Here is a 19,551-nt window from a genome sequence, read left to right as displayed (position 1 = left end):
AAAAGTTCCCCACTTATTGTCATCACTGTGATGAAGCACCAAACACTCGGTGTGAGCAGGCTGGAAACATATTTCCCACATAATGAGGGAGGGTGCCGCTCCCCTCAGGTCTAACAGTGTCTGTGGGTCACGGGTTCTACCAGGGCCTCCACACGGGTCCTGCTGCTCCTGTGGTGGGCCTGGGACTGGAGCACACCCGGGACGAGCTGCTGCTGCTGCTGCTGCTGCTGGGGGCCCTGCAGCGAGGGGGCCCTGCAGCGAGGGGGCCGAGACCACCGTGTTGGCCCGTGCAGGGAGGAAGTGTGGCGAGTCCTTCCAACAGTGGGCGTGGCCTTGGCTGCAGCTGCTGCCTCAGGAAGCTCATGGTCATCTCCAGGATCTTCTCCAGTTTGGAGTTTGGTTCCTGCTTGTGGTGCTTTTTTCCAGAATGACTTTGAGTTTCCTCAGACTGGAGAAAGAGGACACAGGGAGTTTAACACAAATTCCACAAGTACTCAGATTGTTGTAGAAGTTTATTACAAAAGGTCTCTCTCTGTCATCTAATACTGTCATTCTCACCAACCTGACTGGCTGCATGGTGGAGTAGTTGGTACAAACAGAGCCATGTCTGTGCAGTTAGCAATAGTATTGATTAGCATAACAAAGCCACGTGACTCGGGCAGTTGTGGGGGCTCTAACAATAGGACATGCATCAATAACCCAGAGATGACGCAGTCCCAGGCTGACCAGGACAGATAAAACCTTTCCCGAGATATACATCAAGTGGATAATGACATTCTGTCAGGCACTTATCAGGATCTGTTGCTTATCTCACACTCCAGTGACAAGGCAGCGCTGGCGGAAGCTTCTGATGGGTTTCTGGAGGACAATTACACACACTGCACGCGTATCATCCACAAACCATAGGGGAGTCCATGATGCCATTCAGATGTCCCGTCAGCTTTGGTCCCTTGTCTCGTTATTTTGGGACACGTGAGGATTAAAAAAGTCTGGAGGTAATTTCAAGCATTGAATTTAAAAAGGGCTCTGCAGACTTCATTAGGACGTCCTCGGGGATATCAACGCAAGGAAGATGACCCCACCCCTTCACACCCCCCCCCCCCCCCCCACCCCCCCACACACACACACACACACACCCACATCTAATGTGATGATGGTCTTCCAGAGACTGGCAGTATGTGTTGCTGGACCTGTCCTGAGAGCTAGAGCCTGTACTGTGATATCTGACCTCTGTAATGAAGCCATCTTCCTGCAACAGCTGGACGCCCCTGTGCAGCACCCTGGAATCCCATCCGCACCCATATGGGCCTGGGTCAAGGGCGCCATATGATGCTTTACAGAATTACACAACTACATTCGATTTGGACTCATGACCTGTAATGAGAGTCGTCCTGGTGTTGCATCACCTTGACCAAAGAGCTGAAAACACACCAGAACAACAGGTCTGTCTGATGGTCACCAGTCATTAATTGTGTGTCCTGTTATTTCTGTGATGCCAAAAAAAAAAAAAAACCTCATCAAAAAACCCCAAGACTTTCCCCTCGCAGCTCTTTGCACATGTCCTCAGTGCCTGGACAAGAAAGCTCCTGCTTGTTCATCCATGGCACACTTCTATTGTTGACTGAGGGTATTAAGCCCTGAGTGGACGGAGGGACTGTGGGAAAACCAAGCTCGGACTCTACTCACACATCAACTGGTCAATAGCTCTGACCCCCGGGCCACGAGGAGCCTTTTCATCTCTATTCCCAGACAATAGCCAGCAGCAGTGTGTGTGCGTGAGCGTGTGTGCGCGTGCGAGGCACAAGACGGGCCGATTCAGCCTTTGTTTGATTTGCAATGAGAAGTAAAGCTGCAATACTGCTTTTTTTAATCATTTAAGCATCTGCTGGTTGGATTATTATATTAGTTGTTCAAGAGGGGATGTTTTTAGGAAAATCATCACCTTGACCTGATATGCTGTTAAGACAATAATAAACTTGAAAGTAAGTAAGTATATATACGACATATGTATACAATATCTGCCATGTAATCGTTCACATCTATGATATATATAACGAAACGTGGAGAAAGATCTTTGAAGATGCAAATGCTGATATAAAGAATGATTGATAACAATTTAAAATGTATTATTTTCAACAAAAATCTGTCATATCTATGACATTTTCACATTGCACCAATTAGAAATGAGAGAAATTTAAGTGCTCGTTGACTTTATTTCTCTGAACATTTGGGTATTTTCGACTGTTGTTTGTTAAGTGAAACGCTTTTGTTGGTCCCATTACTTTTGTTTTTCAAAAAGCTTTATTGTTTGCTCATGGTATACATTTGAATACAATTCTGGAAATGGGCAGTGGTGTTCATTTGGGGCTTCAGCACAATAATGTAAATTTTGGGCAGGAAGTAGCCCCCAAAGAAGGCCAGGACACTGACCAGTGTGGCACAAACATAAGCAGCCACGGTGAAGGGGCCCCTGCTGATGAGGTAGACCGTGAAAAAGCTAATCCAGGAGATCATGTACACCATGAGGCTGAAGGTGACACACTTAGCCTCATTGTAGTTGGCCGGCAGGTCTTTGCCCATGTAGCTGAAAAAGAAGCAGAGGACGCTCAGCACACACACATAACAAAGCTCAATGAAGGAACCAGGTGAGAGGGTGTTGCTGCACTCCAGCACAATGCTGTCCATGTAGAAATCGAGGTCCTGGGATGGCTCGGGGGGACCCACAGCCACACGGAGCACGGAGATGCACAGGATGGTGACAGACACGATGAAAATGGTCACCTCTGGCCCTTGCTTTTTGGACCACTTGTCGTAGGCTGGCGGCAGCCGCGAGGCAAATTTAAAAATGCAGACGACCTGTAGCGAGCGCACAGTGATGCAGGCCAGACACACAGTGAAGCTGAACGTGAATAGAGGCTGCTTGAGAATGCAAGCCAGGGGAGACGGCTGGCCAAAGTGGCACAAAGAGCTCATGGCCGCAGCGGTCAGAGCTGCCAGCATCAGGAGGCAGGTGCGGCCTCCAGCAGACTTGGCCACAGGCGTGTTTATGTTGAGCAGGAGGATCACTGCAGAGCTGGAGGTCATGAGAAGACAGCAGGCCAGGAAGAAAAGCAGGGCAATTGACAGAGGATGGTCCCATTCCAGAAGCAGGGGAGTCCTCTTCAGACAACGCTCGCTGCTCTTGGGCGCCCACTCCTCTGGCAGACAGTCCTGGCAACTAGTTGGATCTGAGGACAGAACAAAAAGTAGAAGAAAAGTGTTTTTGTCCAGTTTCACTGAAAAAAAAAACCCCCTCTGATGTGTGTGAATTGTGCTGTTGGCTGCAGTTGTTTCTTGTTAACACATTGGACCTTTTCAACGGAGGATTTCACCTGCTCCTGATGACTAAATCAAGACATAATCTGAGCGATTAGCGCCTCCTTCTGGTCAACCGTACGCACAACAACTCAGACCTTCTACAGTGCTGCTAAAGTTTGGTAATATTTACTTCAAATAAATTCATTTTTGAAAATACGTCAAAATTTACGCAAATACATCATCTCCAAATACATTGTCACAATACACAATCTAATTTAAAGTTACCGCTTGTGTTTAGGAACGTTGCTTCCGAACAGGCCTGGCAGTCAAAGCAACAGGAGTGTTGCCCTGTCAACAGCCTCCTGTGGCCAGGCTCACATGGTGGAGAGCAGATGGACTGTGGCACCTACACACACACACACACACACACACACACACACACACACACACACACACACACACACACACACACACACACACACACACACACACACAAATCAAAAATGCATATACAATCTGGGAAAAATTGTAGTTTTTCTTAATCAGTCTGAATTAGATAATGGAACATGTGAATATATATTAACACTTACCTAAGTGGCTAAAACTCAGAGAAAACAGAGAGAGAACACAGCCGTATATACTCTTTTCCCTGTATGTACATTCTATTTTTAACCAATGGCTCTTACGGATCTGGAGTCTCCAGAGATGTGCCATTCAATCTTGTCAGCATCAATTGTGAGGGAAATGGGATTGGGGCTGAAGGAGCCCACGCGCCTGACGGACCACTCTGTTCCATGCCAAACCCAGCAAATGATGTCATATCCTGTCGGCGGGTCGCCATTTGAATCAAAGTAAACAGATGAGTTGGCCATTAAGAATCGGACCTGTTTCAGTCTGGAGAGAAGCTATAAAGTAAAGAATAAAGTAATAAATAAAGTAAAGGAATTACTCAATGAATAAAAGGTTTAGGGCTTGATAGATAGCTAAATCTGCTAACCTCCCATGGATAGACCCTCTTCCTTTGGCACTCTCCAGAATCACAATCGAGGACTTGATGCAGAGCATGAGCCACCGCATAAACCGCTTTATACACGTTAATGGCGGAGGTGATGTCATAATTATCCAGAGGGAAGTTCATCTCTGCCAGGCTGTACAGGTCTCTGCTCTGCAGACAAGTGTTGCTGAGATTCGCGGTGACGTTGGAGGCGTTCCCATCGTTGCTTTGGTGCAACGATGCTTCGACTAACCTTTTCTCGAAACCTGGTATGATGGTGTATTTTACAGCCACACCGATCACTGTACCGATAGTGTGAATCCCAGGTATCCCTGATATCAGGGAAGATGGCGACCAGTCCTCGGTGCCAATCCACACCTTCCCTGTCACCTTCTGTTCTATTACAAAAGGCATGAACTTGGAAAGTTTGGACTTGCTGGAGAAGACAACAATGGTCGTGACTTTGGTCTTCAGGATGCTGTCCACAATGTTCCTCATAACCTGCACTGTGTCCTGTGTGTATCCAGGAATGACTCCCTGGTAGGCGATGCAGATGTTGAACTCAGGTGCTTGCTGGGAAAGGCTCTGCATTCCCTCCAGCCCATAGCTATTGTCACTGCCGAGGAGAGCGATCCAGGTCCAGTTGAAACGAACCAGCAGCTGGATCATTGCTGCCACCTGGTTCTTGTCGCTGGGAATTGTGCGGAAAAAGGAGGGATAGAGCACTTTGTTGCTAAACATTTCGTTTGAGGCTTCGTAAGAGATCTAAGATGAAGCAGAAAAGAGAGAATCATATTTTGTGCAGTGGTCAAGTGATGTGATTAGAGGTTCTACTCACTTGGGGTATAAGATGAGCTCCTAGAAGAGTAGCAGGCGTGAAAGAATTGCTGCTGCTGTCTGGACCAATCACAGCCAGAGGCCTTTGACTGATGTCGAAGTTTGGGACTTTCCCAGATGCAGAGGGGCTCCAGTATTCAAGAACATCCAGCGAGGCCAGAATACCAGCTGACACTGTGCACGTGTCATACAGCTGGTAACCCAACACCACCCCTGGTAAAAGAGCCTGGGTCCCAGCGTCCTTGTTGATTTCATCTACAGCCAGTTTCATGGCTTGCAACAGGTGAAATCCATGTTTGTTGATTTCACCACTAGAACCGGCACGATTGGAATAAAAACACAGTTAAAAGGAAAGTGAAGTTGAACACTGATGTTGAGCTCATCATGCAGTAAAACTCACTCTTTGCAGAGTTCCAGCGCAGGCAAACTGCCATCAAGTTTCTCCCCATAGTGGAGAGGAAAGAAGCCAGCGATGGAAAAGTTGCCATGCAACTGCATCCCCTGTCCGTGGGTGGAATAATCCAGTTCCCCGGTAACAAGCTGCAGCATCAGAGGGGTCGCAGACAGAACGACAACAAGCATTTTCATTTGCAGTTGCATCTTACCTTCAGTTCCCGCACAGCTGCTGTGGAAGCTGTGTCACCTGGAACACAGAGCACCATTTTTGTACCCGCGGACTCACCGGAACCGACCACATAATCAGCATCTTTGCAGGGAGTGTTGCTCAATGAGAATGTATTTGCTTGTGGCTTGGCACATTTGCCTGTTATTAAAATGATAAACTAATGCAAGCGTGAAAGCCAAAGTGGGGTTTTCATTTAAACTTAAGTGACCTGGAACCAAACAGTGTATACAAATACTCTGTGGGAAAGCAGATAAGAGCATAATGGTATTTAATGTGCTCTCGTGCGGATTAAGCCCAGTTTAGTAATGTCTGAATAACTATGAATGACTATTATTACTTCATGTTGATACAGTATTTAGAACTATATTTTTGCTTTTGGATCATGGTCTTTATTATGAAAAATGAAAACTTCTGCAGGTGTGTCTGGTTTTGCATTTTGGTTGACATTTAAGCCTTATTTGCTACACCCACTGGTAAAATTTGCATGATGCTAACGCAAACAAGTGTTTTGGCGACGTTAGTGGGCATAAATGTACCTATTCGACAGGTCTTATTAAAGGAATTAAATTTTCACAAATAATTAAAAATTTATTTTACTTCACACTACACCACTAATTACCAATTTGGATTATTTAAATAATAATTTTGTGTTTTTAGAATTCTGTGTGTTTTTCTGTGTTTTTAATGGCTTTAAAAGCATTATTGGCTAATTTTCTTTGTAATCAAATGTAAACCCTGGCTGATTATTTAATAAATATATATATTTTATATATATATATCTTTAAACAAGAGTGAGGCCACGTTTTCTGCTTTGTAGAACTTAAGGCCAGATGAGTCCTCCCTGTGATGTTCTCTAATAAACACACTCTTCCAAATGGAGTTACTAAAGAGTTATGCACAGACGCATTCATGAAAAATAAACTAGATGTTGATTCTCGTGACTCCTAAGTTATGAATTTCCCAGGTCTTTCCACTGTTAACTGTCTACTGAGTAATTAGCAGTGAACGGTGGTGGTTTCTGATATAAGTTAAATGGGCTAGTGAGCATTTCATCATGAGAAAATACTGTAGTGTGAAACCTTTCTAGGGTTCCAAAATCTGTTCTTTCTTAGCGCTTTCTGCCTCAGATAAGATACGAGTGGTGTGCTGCTGCCTCCCTCAGTCTGAACTCATTCACTACCACACCTTTGGAATTTTAAATTTAGAGATTAAATGTGTTTTTCTGTGGGGATTTCATTCGACAGACTGAATACAGTTTATTTCAGCTCCATCTGGTCGTTAAGCACCTTCCTGTCCAACCTGTACCTCAGCTGTTGGTTCTAATCTGTCCTAAAATTTTCATATTTAGGATGTGAACTCGAAGTCTCTAGATGTTAACCAGCTCAAATGCCACTTATCTCTGTGTGGTCGCAGAACTCACAACTTAATCACAATTTGTTCCTTCATAAATCCATAAATTCAAACCTCACGATAGAACGGCGGGATTTTGATTGCGTCATTAATGTGCGACGAAAATGTGGAGGTGAAAGGGCACGGCTGCCATTTTTCCCCCCCGAATAATTCTTCACTGTAAGTTCGACCAGTAAAATAAACACAGCAAGTTCCTGTGTGAGTCTGTAGGCCTTTCCTTTAGGAAACAAGCGCAACTGGGAGGATATTTTAAAGGTATATTAACCGGCTTTGGATTTTTAAACTAGCGACAGAACGCGAATATACTGTCAGCAGATGGCCTCTTAGTCCGGTTGGCTAACGTTAGCCGGAGCTGTAAACAAACAGGTGGTGCAGAAATCTGGGTTTACTGTTTGTTCGTTTCTCGTTTTTTGTCACCCAAATAATCACAGTAACGTCGGTAACAGTTTTGGTTTGCAAGTGGCCCAGTTAGCGGCAAAAACAAAGTTTGGATGACGGAACGCCTGAACTAGGTCGGAGCTCATTCGGGTTCACGGGGAAAAACGCGCACAGACGGCGGCATGTCGACCTTCTCCGAGTCGGCTTTGGAGAAGAAGCTGTCGGAGCTGAGCAGCTCCCAGCAAAGCGTCCAGACCCTGTCTCTCTGGATCATCCACCACCGCAAACACTCGCCGCTCATTGTCAAAGTGTGGCACAGGGAGCTGAAAAAGGGTGATTATTACAATAACATATATGTGCATTTTGCTGTGGCGATTTTGATAAGCAAAATTAATCTCTTGAAAATGGACAATGTAGACGTGGTCAAAAAAGGATATTGATTGCATTCTAATGTTTTTCCCTCCATTTTTTTTTTTCATTTAATTGTGTCCCTTAGCTAAAAGCAGCCGGAAGTTGACATTTCTGTATCTGGCCAATGACGTAATCCAGAACAGCAAGAAGAAAGGACCAGAATTCACCAAAGACTTTGAGTCTGTCCTTGTTGATGCCTGTTCACATGTCGCAAGGTACAGGAATGCAACCACCTTAAAAGTAATTGATGTGACAAGAGCATGTGCTTCTGAAATAGTCAAAATGAACTTATCAAAATGAAGATATTTCAGTATCTAAGTGTAGCATGTGAAAATAGGTTTTCTGTAGTTTGTGTAATTTTTCTTCAATTTGGTTGTGACCATTTGTTGTGTTACTTTTTACAGTCAAATCTCTTCATTAAGTACAAGGTAGATATGCGACGGATTCCCAAAAATTTCAGTGACATTCATCGTTCAAGTCATTGGTTATAACAAATTGTAATTTTTATTGTATTTTGTATTACTTTTTTTGTCTTCTTTTACCTCTTTGCAGAGAGGGAGATGATGGCTGCAAAAAGCAAATGGAGAGATTGTTGAATATCTGGAAGGAGAGGAGTCTATACAGAGCCGACTTCATTCAGCAGCTGAAACTTGCGATAGAGGACTCAAACAGCCCCAGGCCCCCAGGTCACATCACTGTTGTCAAAAACTACATATTCTGCCTTGTGTTGATTTCTGTGTGGTAAATATGGTCACTGACTCTCACCTGACTATCTGTCTCAATGGGAAAATGCATTTATTTAGAATAACCTCTTGCTGGCTCCAGCCCCCCGTTACCCCGCTAAAGAGTAGCGGCAGATAATGGATGAATAGATAAAACGAAATATTAAAAAGTAATGTAAGAGCAAAAGCATTGCCTTAAATAAATTAGTGATGGGAGGTAGTAAGATATAAGTCATTACTGCATCTTTAGCTGCTTTGTTGACGTGTTTGTGCAGAAGAGACTAAAGCTGTGAAGCGAAGCTATCAGAAGATCCAGGAGGAGGAAGATGATGAAGACGATGACTACAGAAACTACAACTCGCCTCGCAACATGGCTTCTTCTGCTACCCAGCTGGTAGGATTTCAGGAAATCTGCCCTTAAATCCTCTTTTTCATACCTTATCTTTCTCTTTTGCCTTTATTTTGCCCCTAAATCCCAGCAGGCGTCTCTGCAGTCACAGCTGATGCAGCCGAGCCTTCTCAGAATAAAGTTCACTAGATGATCTCTCTGTCATTCACACATAACTGCTTTCAGACCGAGGAGCTGGTGAAGGCACTGCAAGATTTGGAGAACGCTGCATCGGGTGACGCTGCAGTGCGCCAGAAGATTGCCTCTCTGCCGCAGGAAGTTCAGGATGTTTCACTGCTGGAGAAAATCACTGGTGAGTCAGGATTAAAGGGAAACATCAGTCTGTCTGTATCTGGATCTATCTGTATATGGGTGGATCTAGATCAGACATGGGATGACAGCTCACAGGTAGAAAATGAGGATTTATCATATAAAGGTGTTCATGGTGACGCTTTTTGGTTCACTGAAGAAAAAAAAAGGCTGATTATTGTGTGAAGTAACAACCTACTTTTGCCAATCCAGACAAGGATGCAGCAGACAAGCTGTCGAAGACGGTCGATGAAGCTTGTTTACTGCTGGCAGAGTACAACGGCAGACTGGCTGCAGAGCTGGAGGATCGGAGGCAGTTGGCCCGAATGCTGACCGACTACATCAGCAGTCAAAGGGAGGCTCTGACGGAGAGGGAAAAGAAACTAGAGGTGATTCCTCCCGGTGCTACTGTCTGAAACAGCCCTTTCATTGGAAACTATGTTAAGTTGTAGTATCGAGGGTTTTGTCTTGATGATTAAAGGTGATTCTAGTTTCAACGTGACAACGGAACCATTCCTTTTAGAGCCGGTGTCACAGGCGTGTGTTTTAGCCAGGAAGGTGTTGATAAATGTACCGTATTTTCACAACCATAAGGCGCGCCGTATTATAGGGCGCACCTTCAATTAACAGCCTATTTTAGAAATATTTTCATACACAGGGCGCTCCGTGTTATAAGGCGCATAGCATAGAAACTGCGTAGTGCCTGTGGTTTCATGACGCGTTCACTAGATCGAGCTGCGCTAAAAGGAATGTCAATAAAACAGCCAGATAAGTCAGTCAAACTTTATTAATAGAATACAAACCGTCGTTCTCACAACTCTATTCACTCCCAAAACGAATAAACAGCTGTTTTATTATTTTTCCCGAGTGACGTAGTGTTTTCGCGTAACACAGTTCGTTTAATAACAGCGAGTTATAACAGGCAGTGCAACATTTTTATCACAAGTGGATAGTGGAGTTTAATAAATCTTCGATTTAGTGCAACATTTTTATCACGTAGTACCGTTGCGGTAAATCAAACGTTAGTGCAAACACAATATACGGTAACTCGAACTCTCGAAGTAATGCAAAGCGATAGCAATAGCAATATAACAACGTTGTTCAAACGGTAATTTCCATATTCACAGTATGACCAGCCTTGTTAAGTTGTAAACACACAAAAGAAACACGTAAAGATCACTTTATCAGTTCATTCCTCATCCAGGAATCCCTCGAATTCTTCTTCTTCGGTGTCCGAATTGAACAGTTGTGCGAATACGGCGTCCAACATGGCCGGCTCCGTCTCGTCAAAGTCGTCATCAGGGTCGGTGTCGCTGGTGTTGTCTGGCATTTCAGTGACAATCCCTGCCTTCCCGAAAGCTCGGACCACGGTCGATGCCCAGGCATTTACGATCCACTGGCAGATAGTGACGTATGACGCTCGGCGCCGTCTCCCTGTCTTGGTGAACGTGTGTTCGCCGTTCGTCATCCACCGCTCCCACGCAGTTCGCAGTCTAGTTTTGAATGCCCCGTTGACACCAATATTTAGCGGCTGGAGTTCCTTTGTTAATCCACTTAATGCTTAGTTTCCTCGGAAGCTCCGTTGAGTCTTCTTTACCTGGCGCAGGTCGTCTTGTTGCTTCCTCCACTTCCGCACCATTGATTCGTTCACGTTAAATCCTCTTGCCGCTGCTCTATTTCCGTGTTCAACTGCGTGACTGATAGCCTTCAGTTTGAACTCTGCGTCAAAAGCGCGTCTCTTGCGAGGAGCCATTTTGGGGTCTTTACAGACAGAAATGGTTTGGGACTGAATTTACTGCTGTTACCTCGGCCACGCCTACTGACTACGGTAGCCGCGATTAACCAATATTACCGTAATCCATACAAAAGGCGCTCCGGGTTAAAAGGCGCACCGTAGATTTTTTAGAAAATTCTAGGCTTTTAGGTGCGCCTTATAGTCGTGAAAGTACGGTAACCGTCTCCTGTTGTTGATTTGGTGCCTGCAGGAGTACAAGCAGAAACTGGCCCGCGTGACCCAGGTGAGGAAGGAACTCAAGTCCCACATCCAGAGTCTGCCCGACCTCTCCCTCCTGCCCAACGTGACCGGAGGTCTGGCACCGCTCCCCTCAGCTGGAGACCTCTTTTCAACCGACTGAGGCACCTTCGGCAGGACAGACGGACGGACGGGCGGACGGTCAGAGAGATGGACTTCCTTCTCCTGCCCATCCAAACCCAGCTTCTTGTTTGAGTCACAAGATTCCTGTAGTGGTGCCTCTAATCATGGAGGAGGTGACGGCAGGAAGAAGGACTTATGAAATCTTTATAGTCGGCAGAGGAGAAGAGGGACTCTGTCAGCCTGGATTCTTCCTGGACTTGTTCATCAACAAGGATTCTGTTCCACCAGCTTGAAAACAGTTTGCTTCCTGGGTGTTTTTATTATTAGTTTGGTTTTTTTTAAACACTTAAACTATCAAAGTATTCAGAAGGTGTGGGCCAGGAGTGGTCATTTATCTCTTTGTCTCTGCTTTTGGGGATGCAGTGAGGAAGCTTGGTTGTGATTACACTGTGACAAGAATGTACCATTTGTTAGTTTTATTTTTGAATTTCATTTGGGGGCTTTACATTGACATAGAGGTTAGAAGCTGGTTTAGCTATGGACGTTTAAAAATGTTCATCTGAACACATTGAATTCATCACCTCACCATTGTGATTGAACAACAGTTGGCGCCGGTTTCATTGTCTGATCATGACAAACAAGCTTTGTCTTTCCTCATCTCTCCATTTACGGATTTATTTTTTTAAACTGATTCACACGTCGCCAAGTTCTGCTTTAATTTTGAGGGGTATTTTATGTTTGAAGCTGAGGTTTGAATCAACATGAATGCTGGAATTTTGAAGAATTTCTCCACAAAACAGCCTAAACCCATGAAAGTAGTAGAAAGTATTTGTTTCTGTTTGCGTAAAATTGAGCAATATTGAGAAATCCTGACGTGGATGGTTCAGTCCCACATTTAAGGTGTTTCAGTAGAGAGTAGCAGACGTTAACAACGTGATGGTGAGTCCATTGGTGAGGTCACGAGCATTATCATTCCAGAGCTGCAGTTACATTTTATGCCCAGCAGTGACGTATGTGCATCTCGTTTGGTTTTAAGTTGTTCGTATAAAGAAAAGAGTGTATCGTGGCTCATCCTGACATTATTTTTCCTTCAACATTTTTGTTTCAACCATCCCCGTGATTCAAATGCTCCTTAAAACTCTTAAAGTAAGATGAAATACTGTCTCCTTGCACAATACCTCAAATGGAAGGAGAGCAGTTTCTGGGCTCCACTTGCGTCCAGTGTTATTAAAGCAGGAGTCTCCTTAAAGTCAGCTGTGTTCCCTCTGTCCTGCATCAAAATGACTCTTTATGTCTTTACATGGTCCGTGTAGAGAGACCCGGGTTGGCTTTTCATTTCAAAAAGGGCCCAGTACACCCAGTAACATTATTTAGACATTATATTGGTTTGGTGTGTGGTTATTAGACACACATTCAGTTCAGTCTGTCGTTAACCTGGTGCAGCCAAAGCCAATAAAGGAAAACCAGTTCAAGCAAACTACTGTGTATTAAACATTAAGGCCATCCACCACAATACGTTATCCTTCTTTCTGTTAAAATAAATGTGCTTTGGTTTGTTGGAATTAGTGTTTTCCATGCATTAAATTAGAGCTTTTTACAGATAAGCTGGTTTTGTTGATATCTATATTGCTCCCTATGAAAGTGCTGCTTCTAAAATACATCCAACAGAAAATTCCAGGAAAAAAGTCATGACTCAAAATTAACGATAATTTAAAACTCCAACTGTCATTTAATTTTAGTCAGCAGTTCAATATGTTCAGGTTACAGCTCATGAAATTCCTTAAAACTGCAGTTCGAAGCAGGTTTAATGACAGATGGATAACAAATCTAACCTGTTTATCTTGAGAGCGAAATAAACAGTGTTGGGTTTATTGTGCTGAATGAGGATTTTCTAGCTTATAGTAAAAAGTGGATGAATTAGAAAAGTTAAAATAATTGAGACATGCAAACATTTTAGAAAATGTGAGTAGAAATTGAAAGTGAAGAGCAACAGCGCTGCGTCCCAGTCTCATTCTCTGACGTCGACATTGATGCAGCTCTTGATGTTGTTCAGTTTGTCGCTGTCAAAGTTCACCAGCAGCACGGTGGCGCCGGCCCTGCTGGGGCTGAACTGGAGGCTGGCCTTGGCTTCCTGTCTGGGCCCCACATCTTCGATCCTGCGAGAGACGTGTGTAGGACGTGGCGTAAAGAAGACTCGGTTCAGGAGACAAAGTAAATAAGTGAGCGCACCTGTGGGTGAGGGGTTTGCCCTCGGTGAGGCCGACCCCCTCGATGGTGAAGCTGCAATCCTGCAGCAGCTCTGGTAAAGGGTTCAACAAGGTCAGCTCTGCTGTCAGCAACTGGCTGACTTTGGCCTCTCCCGACAGCTGCAGACAGGTGGCGCCATTATCACATCATTTCTGAGGCGATCACATTGTCCAGTCATAAAGCTAATGTGTGACATTCGAATGGTAACGCGGGGAGAATAAGAAGGGCGCCATCATCACACTTGGTCACATTTAGCCACCAGAGACGCAACTAAAGTTGATCTTTCTTTAAAAGGAATTTCTGCTCGGCTGGCTATAGAGGTCCCTGTCAGGGCAAATCTATTTAAATAAACTAGAGCCAATTATTCTACCACTCTCTGTGAAAATCAACAATTTGAAACCACTCAGATTACAGCATCTTTTATACTTTGCGCAGCGTATGAGAACCGATAAAGTGCCCGTTGTCCAGCAGAGGAGACAAGTCTCCAGTTTGGCTTCAGACACTTTCCAGACTCATTATCTGACAACAGTATTAAAAGCTTTGCATCCATACATAGAAGATGCAGGTCGCACCATGAACTGCATACCTGGATCTCTATGTCTGGCTCGTCTAACACAACGGTCTTCTCAGCCTTATGGAAATCCATCGCGTTCTTGTCGATGGTGATGGCCGACAGCTGGATCAACCTGTCAGAGGTGATTTTTGGTCCATACTGGTCATACTCCACTAGGAGGGACAGGCGCTTGTCTGGAATGAAAGAAACCGCTCGCGTGTCAAACAGGCCACTTCAACATAGATGAGTGTTGTTCTGCTGACCTTCTCCAGGCGCCACCTCCACTTTTTGGGAAGCGAATCCACAGCTTTCTCCCAGTTTCCCGTTGTAGCTGACGGTCTTGGCGAAGAACATGAAGGAGCAGGTCCTGGCCTCCATGCAGTTGTTGGTGAGGACGGCGAACACCTCGAAGTCCGAGCCCACAATCATGTCGTGCGCCAGTTTGATCTTCGGATAAAAAGAAATGAGAATTCACGCATCAGATTAAATCGTCAGAATTTCAAAGGCTGCACATGGATGAGATGTGAGCGCTGCTGCTTGCTGTGCACGTTTCCAGCGCCATCATTAACTCTGGCCTCTGTAGTGGCAGAAACCTTCAGATGAAGCCCCGGCTCTTCTCCACGCTGCTGCAGCTTATTGCGATGTTGGGCCTTCTCGTACACCTGCCTCTCCTCCGGGGAGCCTCGAGTCATCATCAACATGGTTAATCAAGATGCTCAACCTCCGGTGGAAGCGTGAGTGTTTGGAGTGTGTGTACCTTCTGGATACTTGTACTGGTGAGTGATGTCGTGTCTCTCCTCTGAGCCCACGGCCTTGGTGCTGATGAAACGTCCCACAGACTTCGTGGAGCCGCCAAACTTGACGATCTGCCCGTCTGAGAGTCGCACCAGATCCACCACGTCTGCGTTAACCTGACGCCGTGACGCAATACAGAAGAAGAACGGGACCATTATTAATATATGGAGGTGTAATTAATGAACTCCTTTTCTTAAATGAAACTTCTGATGTGGGAAACTTGGGTCTATGTTTGAAATGGAATGGTAGAATGTTGAAAGGAAACACACCTCAGCAAAAATAAAAGGTGCGTCATACTTCTTGGTCAGCTCTCCTTCCTTGATGGCCCTCACTGGAGCCGGTCCGCAGCAGAAAACACCTGAGAGCATCCCGCCCCCCAGACACAGGCTTCATCTGAGCAGGTCTCAGACTCGTTTTAATCCACACAGTCAGCAGGCGATTGTTTAAAATTCCACCGCATCAAATATACACTCATCTGCCACTTTCTTAACACGAAATGCTAATTAGCCAATCACTCGATGCATTTAGGCATGTAGATGTGGTGAAGGTGTTCAAAGCGAGCATCAAAATGGGGAAGAAAGGACAGTTAAGCGACTTGGATGGTTGTTGGGCTGGTCTGACTATTGGTTTACAGACAACGGCCCAAAAAGAGGAAATATCCAGTCTGCAGCAGTCATGTGGACGGAAACCCCTGGTTGATGTGAGAGGTCACAGGAGAATGGGCAGACTGGTTCCAGATGATAGAAAGGCAACAGTAACTCAAATAACCACTCGAGGAAAGAAGAATAGCATCTCGGAACACACGACACATGAAAGCGCATCTGTTGCTCCTCCTGGCAGCTAAAAACAGGGAAGTGAGGCTACGATTCCCACAAGATTCACCAAAACTGGACACCAGGAGATCATAAACGTTGCCTGGTCTGACGAGTCTCAAATTCTGCTGCGATATTCAGGTTGATAGGTCAGAATGTGGTGTAAACAACATGAGAACATGGATCCAGCCAACAGTTCAGACTGGTGCTGCTGGTGTAATTGTGTGGGGGACATTTTCTTGGCACACTTTGGGCCTCTTACTGCCACTTGAATGTCGTTTAAACTTGGCAGCTTTTCTGAGTATTATTCCTGGTCATAAATTATTCCATTTATGAGCACAGTGTACCCATCATCTGATACTACCAACAGGATAATCCACCAACTTGACTCTACCGGCAGCTTACTTTACTTAATATAATGTATTTCTGTATGTATTTTCGATGATCTATGATCTCCTCTCCTCTCCTCTCCTCTCCTCTCCTCTCCTCTCCTCTCCTCTCCTCTCCTCTCCTCTCCTCTCCTCTCCTCTCCTCTCCTCTCCTCTCCTCTCCTCTCCTCTCCTCCCCTCCCCTCCCCTCCCCTCCTCGGAATGTTTTTAGGACCTTGTGGAAATTATCTAATGAAGAATTAAGGCAATTCTCAAGGTAAAAGGGGCCCCGACCTTTTGCTAGAGCCTAATAAAGTGGCAGGTGAGTGTAAAGGTGTCAGCTTTGATTCATCATTCTAAATCATTTATCTACCTGTAACAGCTGCCAAAACAATGTTAATAAATATAATACATTGCCTGTTGATGGTCTATTTCAGCATCAGTGATAGAATAAATAGTCACCTTCACTCGTCTCCTGTGGGGTCGGATCGCTTGTTTGCCATCCGTCAAACTCTGAACCCAAATCAGGACGGGTCATCCAGCTGTCCACCCAAACATGGAAGTTCCTGACAGTGTTGGAGGAACAAAAACAAACATCTTTTCTTCTACATCCTGCACTCTTCATCTGTATCCTGCTGTAATTCTGCCACCAGCCGTGCAGGGTGGACCTGAGCGGACGGTGTCCTCACCAGATGGAGTCGCTTTGAGAAATGTTCTCTCCATTTTCATCGTACAGATTCTCTATGATCAGGTTGGCATCGCTATCGTGAGCCGATCCAAAGTTAGAAACAACCCGACACGGGATGCCCAGGGCGCGGGACACTGGAGGGGAGACACGCGTTACCGGCCCAGCTCAGGCTTTACTGTCATCAAAGAGCCGTCATCACATCAAAGACGAGACGGAGCAAATGAGTCCTGAGATCAGTCTAAATTTAGGCCAAATTAGATAACAGGATGGAAGAAACGCCTGTTGGTGCAGCAACAACAAAGAAATCCTTTTCGAGCAACTCCAACCTGTGCAGGCGACCGCAGCGAAGACCCAACACTGGCCGTAGCGGACGGGGCCGCTCTCCGCCCACTGCCGCAAGATGTCGGCGCTGCCGATCCACCTGCCGGGGGGAACCCCGTCGGAGTAGTCGTGCCACTCTCCCACCAGCACGCCCCTGTCGTCGTTACTGTTGATCTGCAGCAGAGAGCACAGGACTGAGCTGGGGGGGGGCCTCCCCGTCGCCATGGCGACCATGACAATGCCACATGCGATTCAAAAGTGAAGCGGGTAAATATGGAAGTATAAAATTAACCTGCCGAGACTGTTTAATTTGGCTGGTTTGAATAAACTGTCCTGCATTTTAAAAACTTGCAAAAAAAACTCATGTCTCCAGAGGTTAAAGGGAAAATTGTCATAAAAGATGGAAACATCCCATTTATTGTATCTTTATCTAATCATTTCAAATACTTTTAAAAATGTAAATGAAACCATCTCTGATTAAAAGGCTAAATGATGACAAAACTATCAAAAAGTCTAAATTCTTTTGATTCACTAGTTGCCTGGAGGAGAGAGAGAGCTCCAAAAGAAAGAAAGGAGCTCCTATGTGGTGGAGAATATAAAAGGAGTTTTCTGGTGCTCCATGGTAACCTGCACAGCCTGCACAGATATCTAACTCTTTTCAAAGCACCGGCCGACCCACCATGGCGCTCAGCACGCGGGTCACGTAGATGGGGTTCCTCCTGGCGGAGCAGTCCTGGTCGGCATCAGAAACGAACTTTGGGTTTGAGTCCAGGATCATCAGACAGATGTCCAGGATATCTGGGTCAAACTGCAGACGCGTGCAGGGAGGGAAGAGTGAAACATCACAGACGTGAACCAAGCTCTGTCAAGCCACCGTTACTCAGCGTGAATCAGTTCTGGGTACCTGTCTGTAGTTCCAGGGGGTCCCTTTGATCCGCTTGTGTGTTCCTCTGTAGACCAGCCCGTGTTGCGCCAACACATACTCCTTCCTCTTAGTCTCACTGCGCATGTAGACGGCGTCTCCTGTGAGCCAGGACGGACCAGATCAGCCTCTGTAACCTTCCTGGTGGTAAACATGAGTAAAGACTCACCGCGGCACCAAGCATTGAAGAGGAGGGTGAACTCTCCTAACTTGACCTTCTGGCCCTCCTGCTCCAGGGTCAGAGAGTAGAGCCCGATGGGGGCAGTGGGTGGGGGGCTGATTGATACAGAAACTGTGTTCCCAGAGGGGTCGGCGGTGGCAGAGGCGCTCCACTCGGTGTCCACCGTGGAGTCGCCCAGCCCAAAGCAAGCTTTAGTGTCCGACTCTTCCCGGGGTAGAGGACCTTCAGGGACGGGGACGGAGATGAAACCACCCAGTCCGAACGTTTCTCATGCACGCTTTCATACATGTCGACACAGGGAATTAACAAAGCAGCTCACCGGTCTCCACGATGAAGCTGGTTTCGCTCAGTTTGAAGTCGGGTTTCAGGTGCAGGAGAACGCTGAAAGGCTGTCCCCTCCTGACCACCAGACGCTGGTCTCCATAACGGTCCGTGTGGTGGTTGCTGTTGTTGCTCTTTATGTTCAGATCACAGCTCTCCATGTTTGGCACTGCGTACACACACACACACGCACACACGCGCACACACACACACACACCGTCACTTGGATCCACTTAAAGAATGTCTTTCAAAGCCAACAGCACTCTATCCAATGTCAGGAAATTTGAAACCAAATTGTCTGAGTCAGTAAAAAACATTTACAAGAATCCGGTCTAATTTATATTTATATTTAACGTGCCTCAAGGATCGCCTGATCACATGATCTCTCCTGCAGTGTGAGACGAAAGTCCTTACCTGGTCTGCAGTCCACTTGTTGCTGTCCGGTGTGTGTGTGTGTGTGCGTGCGTGAGAAGTGGAGCCTCAGCGGCACTCTGCGGTGTCGTGGCTCTTCAAGGGTATTTGTAGGCGGTGAAATCTGATCATGGCGCCCCCAACCGTCCTTATGCCACATAAATCATTGTTTTATTTTTAGACAACTTGGTTTAATTGTCCTTCTCATCTGCTGACTGGCTTTGACTCAAACAGCACAAAAGGCGCCAAAAATTATCAGACATGACAATAAATATGTAACAAAACAATTTAATTTATGTTCCTGTTGCATGTAGCTGGTGTTTTTTTTTTGTTTTTTTTTTAATTACTTAAATTCTTTTCAGGCATCAGCTTTAACTTGGAAAAGGCGAATTTATAAATGTAAAGAGGACACGAAGGTTTGTGCACAACAGGGAAGTGAAACACGTCAGTGTTGGAACAAACTGTC

The 19,551-nt window shown here is 45.5% G+C and overlaps 3 protein-coding genes across 5 annotated transcripts; 1 reads left to right on the top strand and 2 right to left on the bottom strand.

The window, feature by feature from the left end:
* Positions 1-2,301: 2,301 nt before the first annotated feature.
* tas1r1 (taste receptor, type 1, member 1) lies at positions 2,302-5,728 on the bottom strand. Its single transcript, NM_001097625.1, is given in 6 exon segments — positions 2,302-3,227; positions 3,583-3,703; positions 3,984-4,202; positions 4,295-5,056; positions 5,130-5,439; positions 5,529-5,728. Coding segments are annotated over 6 exon segments (2,538 nt in total).
* A 1,529-nt stretch (positions 5,729-7,257) lies between these two features.
* Positions 7,258-13,067, top strand: rprd1b (regulation of nuclear pre-mRNA domain containing 1B). 3 transcript variants are annotated; one of them, XM_011602408.2, is made up of 9 exons: positions 7,258-7,418; positions 7,595-7,874; positions 8,038-8,167; positions 8,357-8,380; positions 8,505-8,638; positions 8,950-9,068; positions 9,249-9,375; positions 9,585-9,760; positions 11,357-13,067. In XM_011602408.2, exons 2-9 carry the CDS (start codon positions 7,724-7,726, stop codon positions 11,504-11,506), a joined length of 1,011 nt encoding a protein of 336 aa, XP_011600710.1. In that variant the 5' UTR covers positions 7,258-7,418; positions 7,595-7,723; the 3' UTR covers positions 11,507-13,067. The 3 variants fall into 3 exon arrangements, with proteins under 3 accessions (XP_011600710.1, XP_003963195.1, XP_029689669.1); XM_029833809.1 differs by having other exon boundaries at positions 7,307-7,322; XM_003963146.3 differs by lacking the exon at positions 8,357-8,380 and having other exon boundaries at positions 7,259-7,874.
* A 98-nt stretch (positions 13,068-13,165) lies between these two features.
* Positions 13,166-19,182, bottom strand: LOC101067089 (protein-glutamine gamma-glutamyltransferase 2-like). Its single transcript, XM_003963270.3, has 15 exons — positions 19,089-19,182; positions 18,673-18,843; positions 18,342-18,575; positions 18,155-18,273; positions 17,930-18,058; positions 17,256-17,424; positions 16,931-17,063; positions 16,704-16,807; positions 15,331-15,419; positions 15,024-15,177; positions 14,860-14,948; positions 14,530-14,713; positions 14,300-14,460; positions 13,696-13,832; positions 13,166-13,622 (listed from the first exon to the last, which is right to left on the bottom strand). The coding sequence occupies exons 2-15, from the start codon at positions 18,833-18,835 to the stop codon at positions 13,475-13,477; spliced, it is 2,013 nt and encodes a 670-aa protein (XP_003963319.2). The 5' UTR covers positions 18,836-18,843; positions 19,089-19,182; the 3' UTR covers positions 13,166-13,474.
* Positions 19,183-19,551: the final 369 nt, after the last annotated feature.

The sequence above is a fragment of the Takifugu rubripes genome, chromosome 3 (genome assembly GCF_901000725.2).
Source record: "Takifugu rubripes chromosome 3, fTakRub1.2, whole genome shotgun sequence".
Lineage (NCBI taxonomy): Eukaryota > Metazoa > Chordata > Actinopteri > Tetraodontiformes > Tetraodontidae > Takifugu > Takifugu rubripes.
The sequence above is the reverse complement of the archived record's forward strand: the minus strand, read 5'-3'. Positions and strand labels throughout refer to the sequence as shown.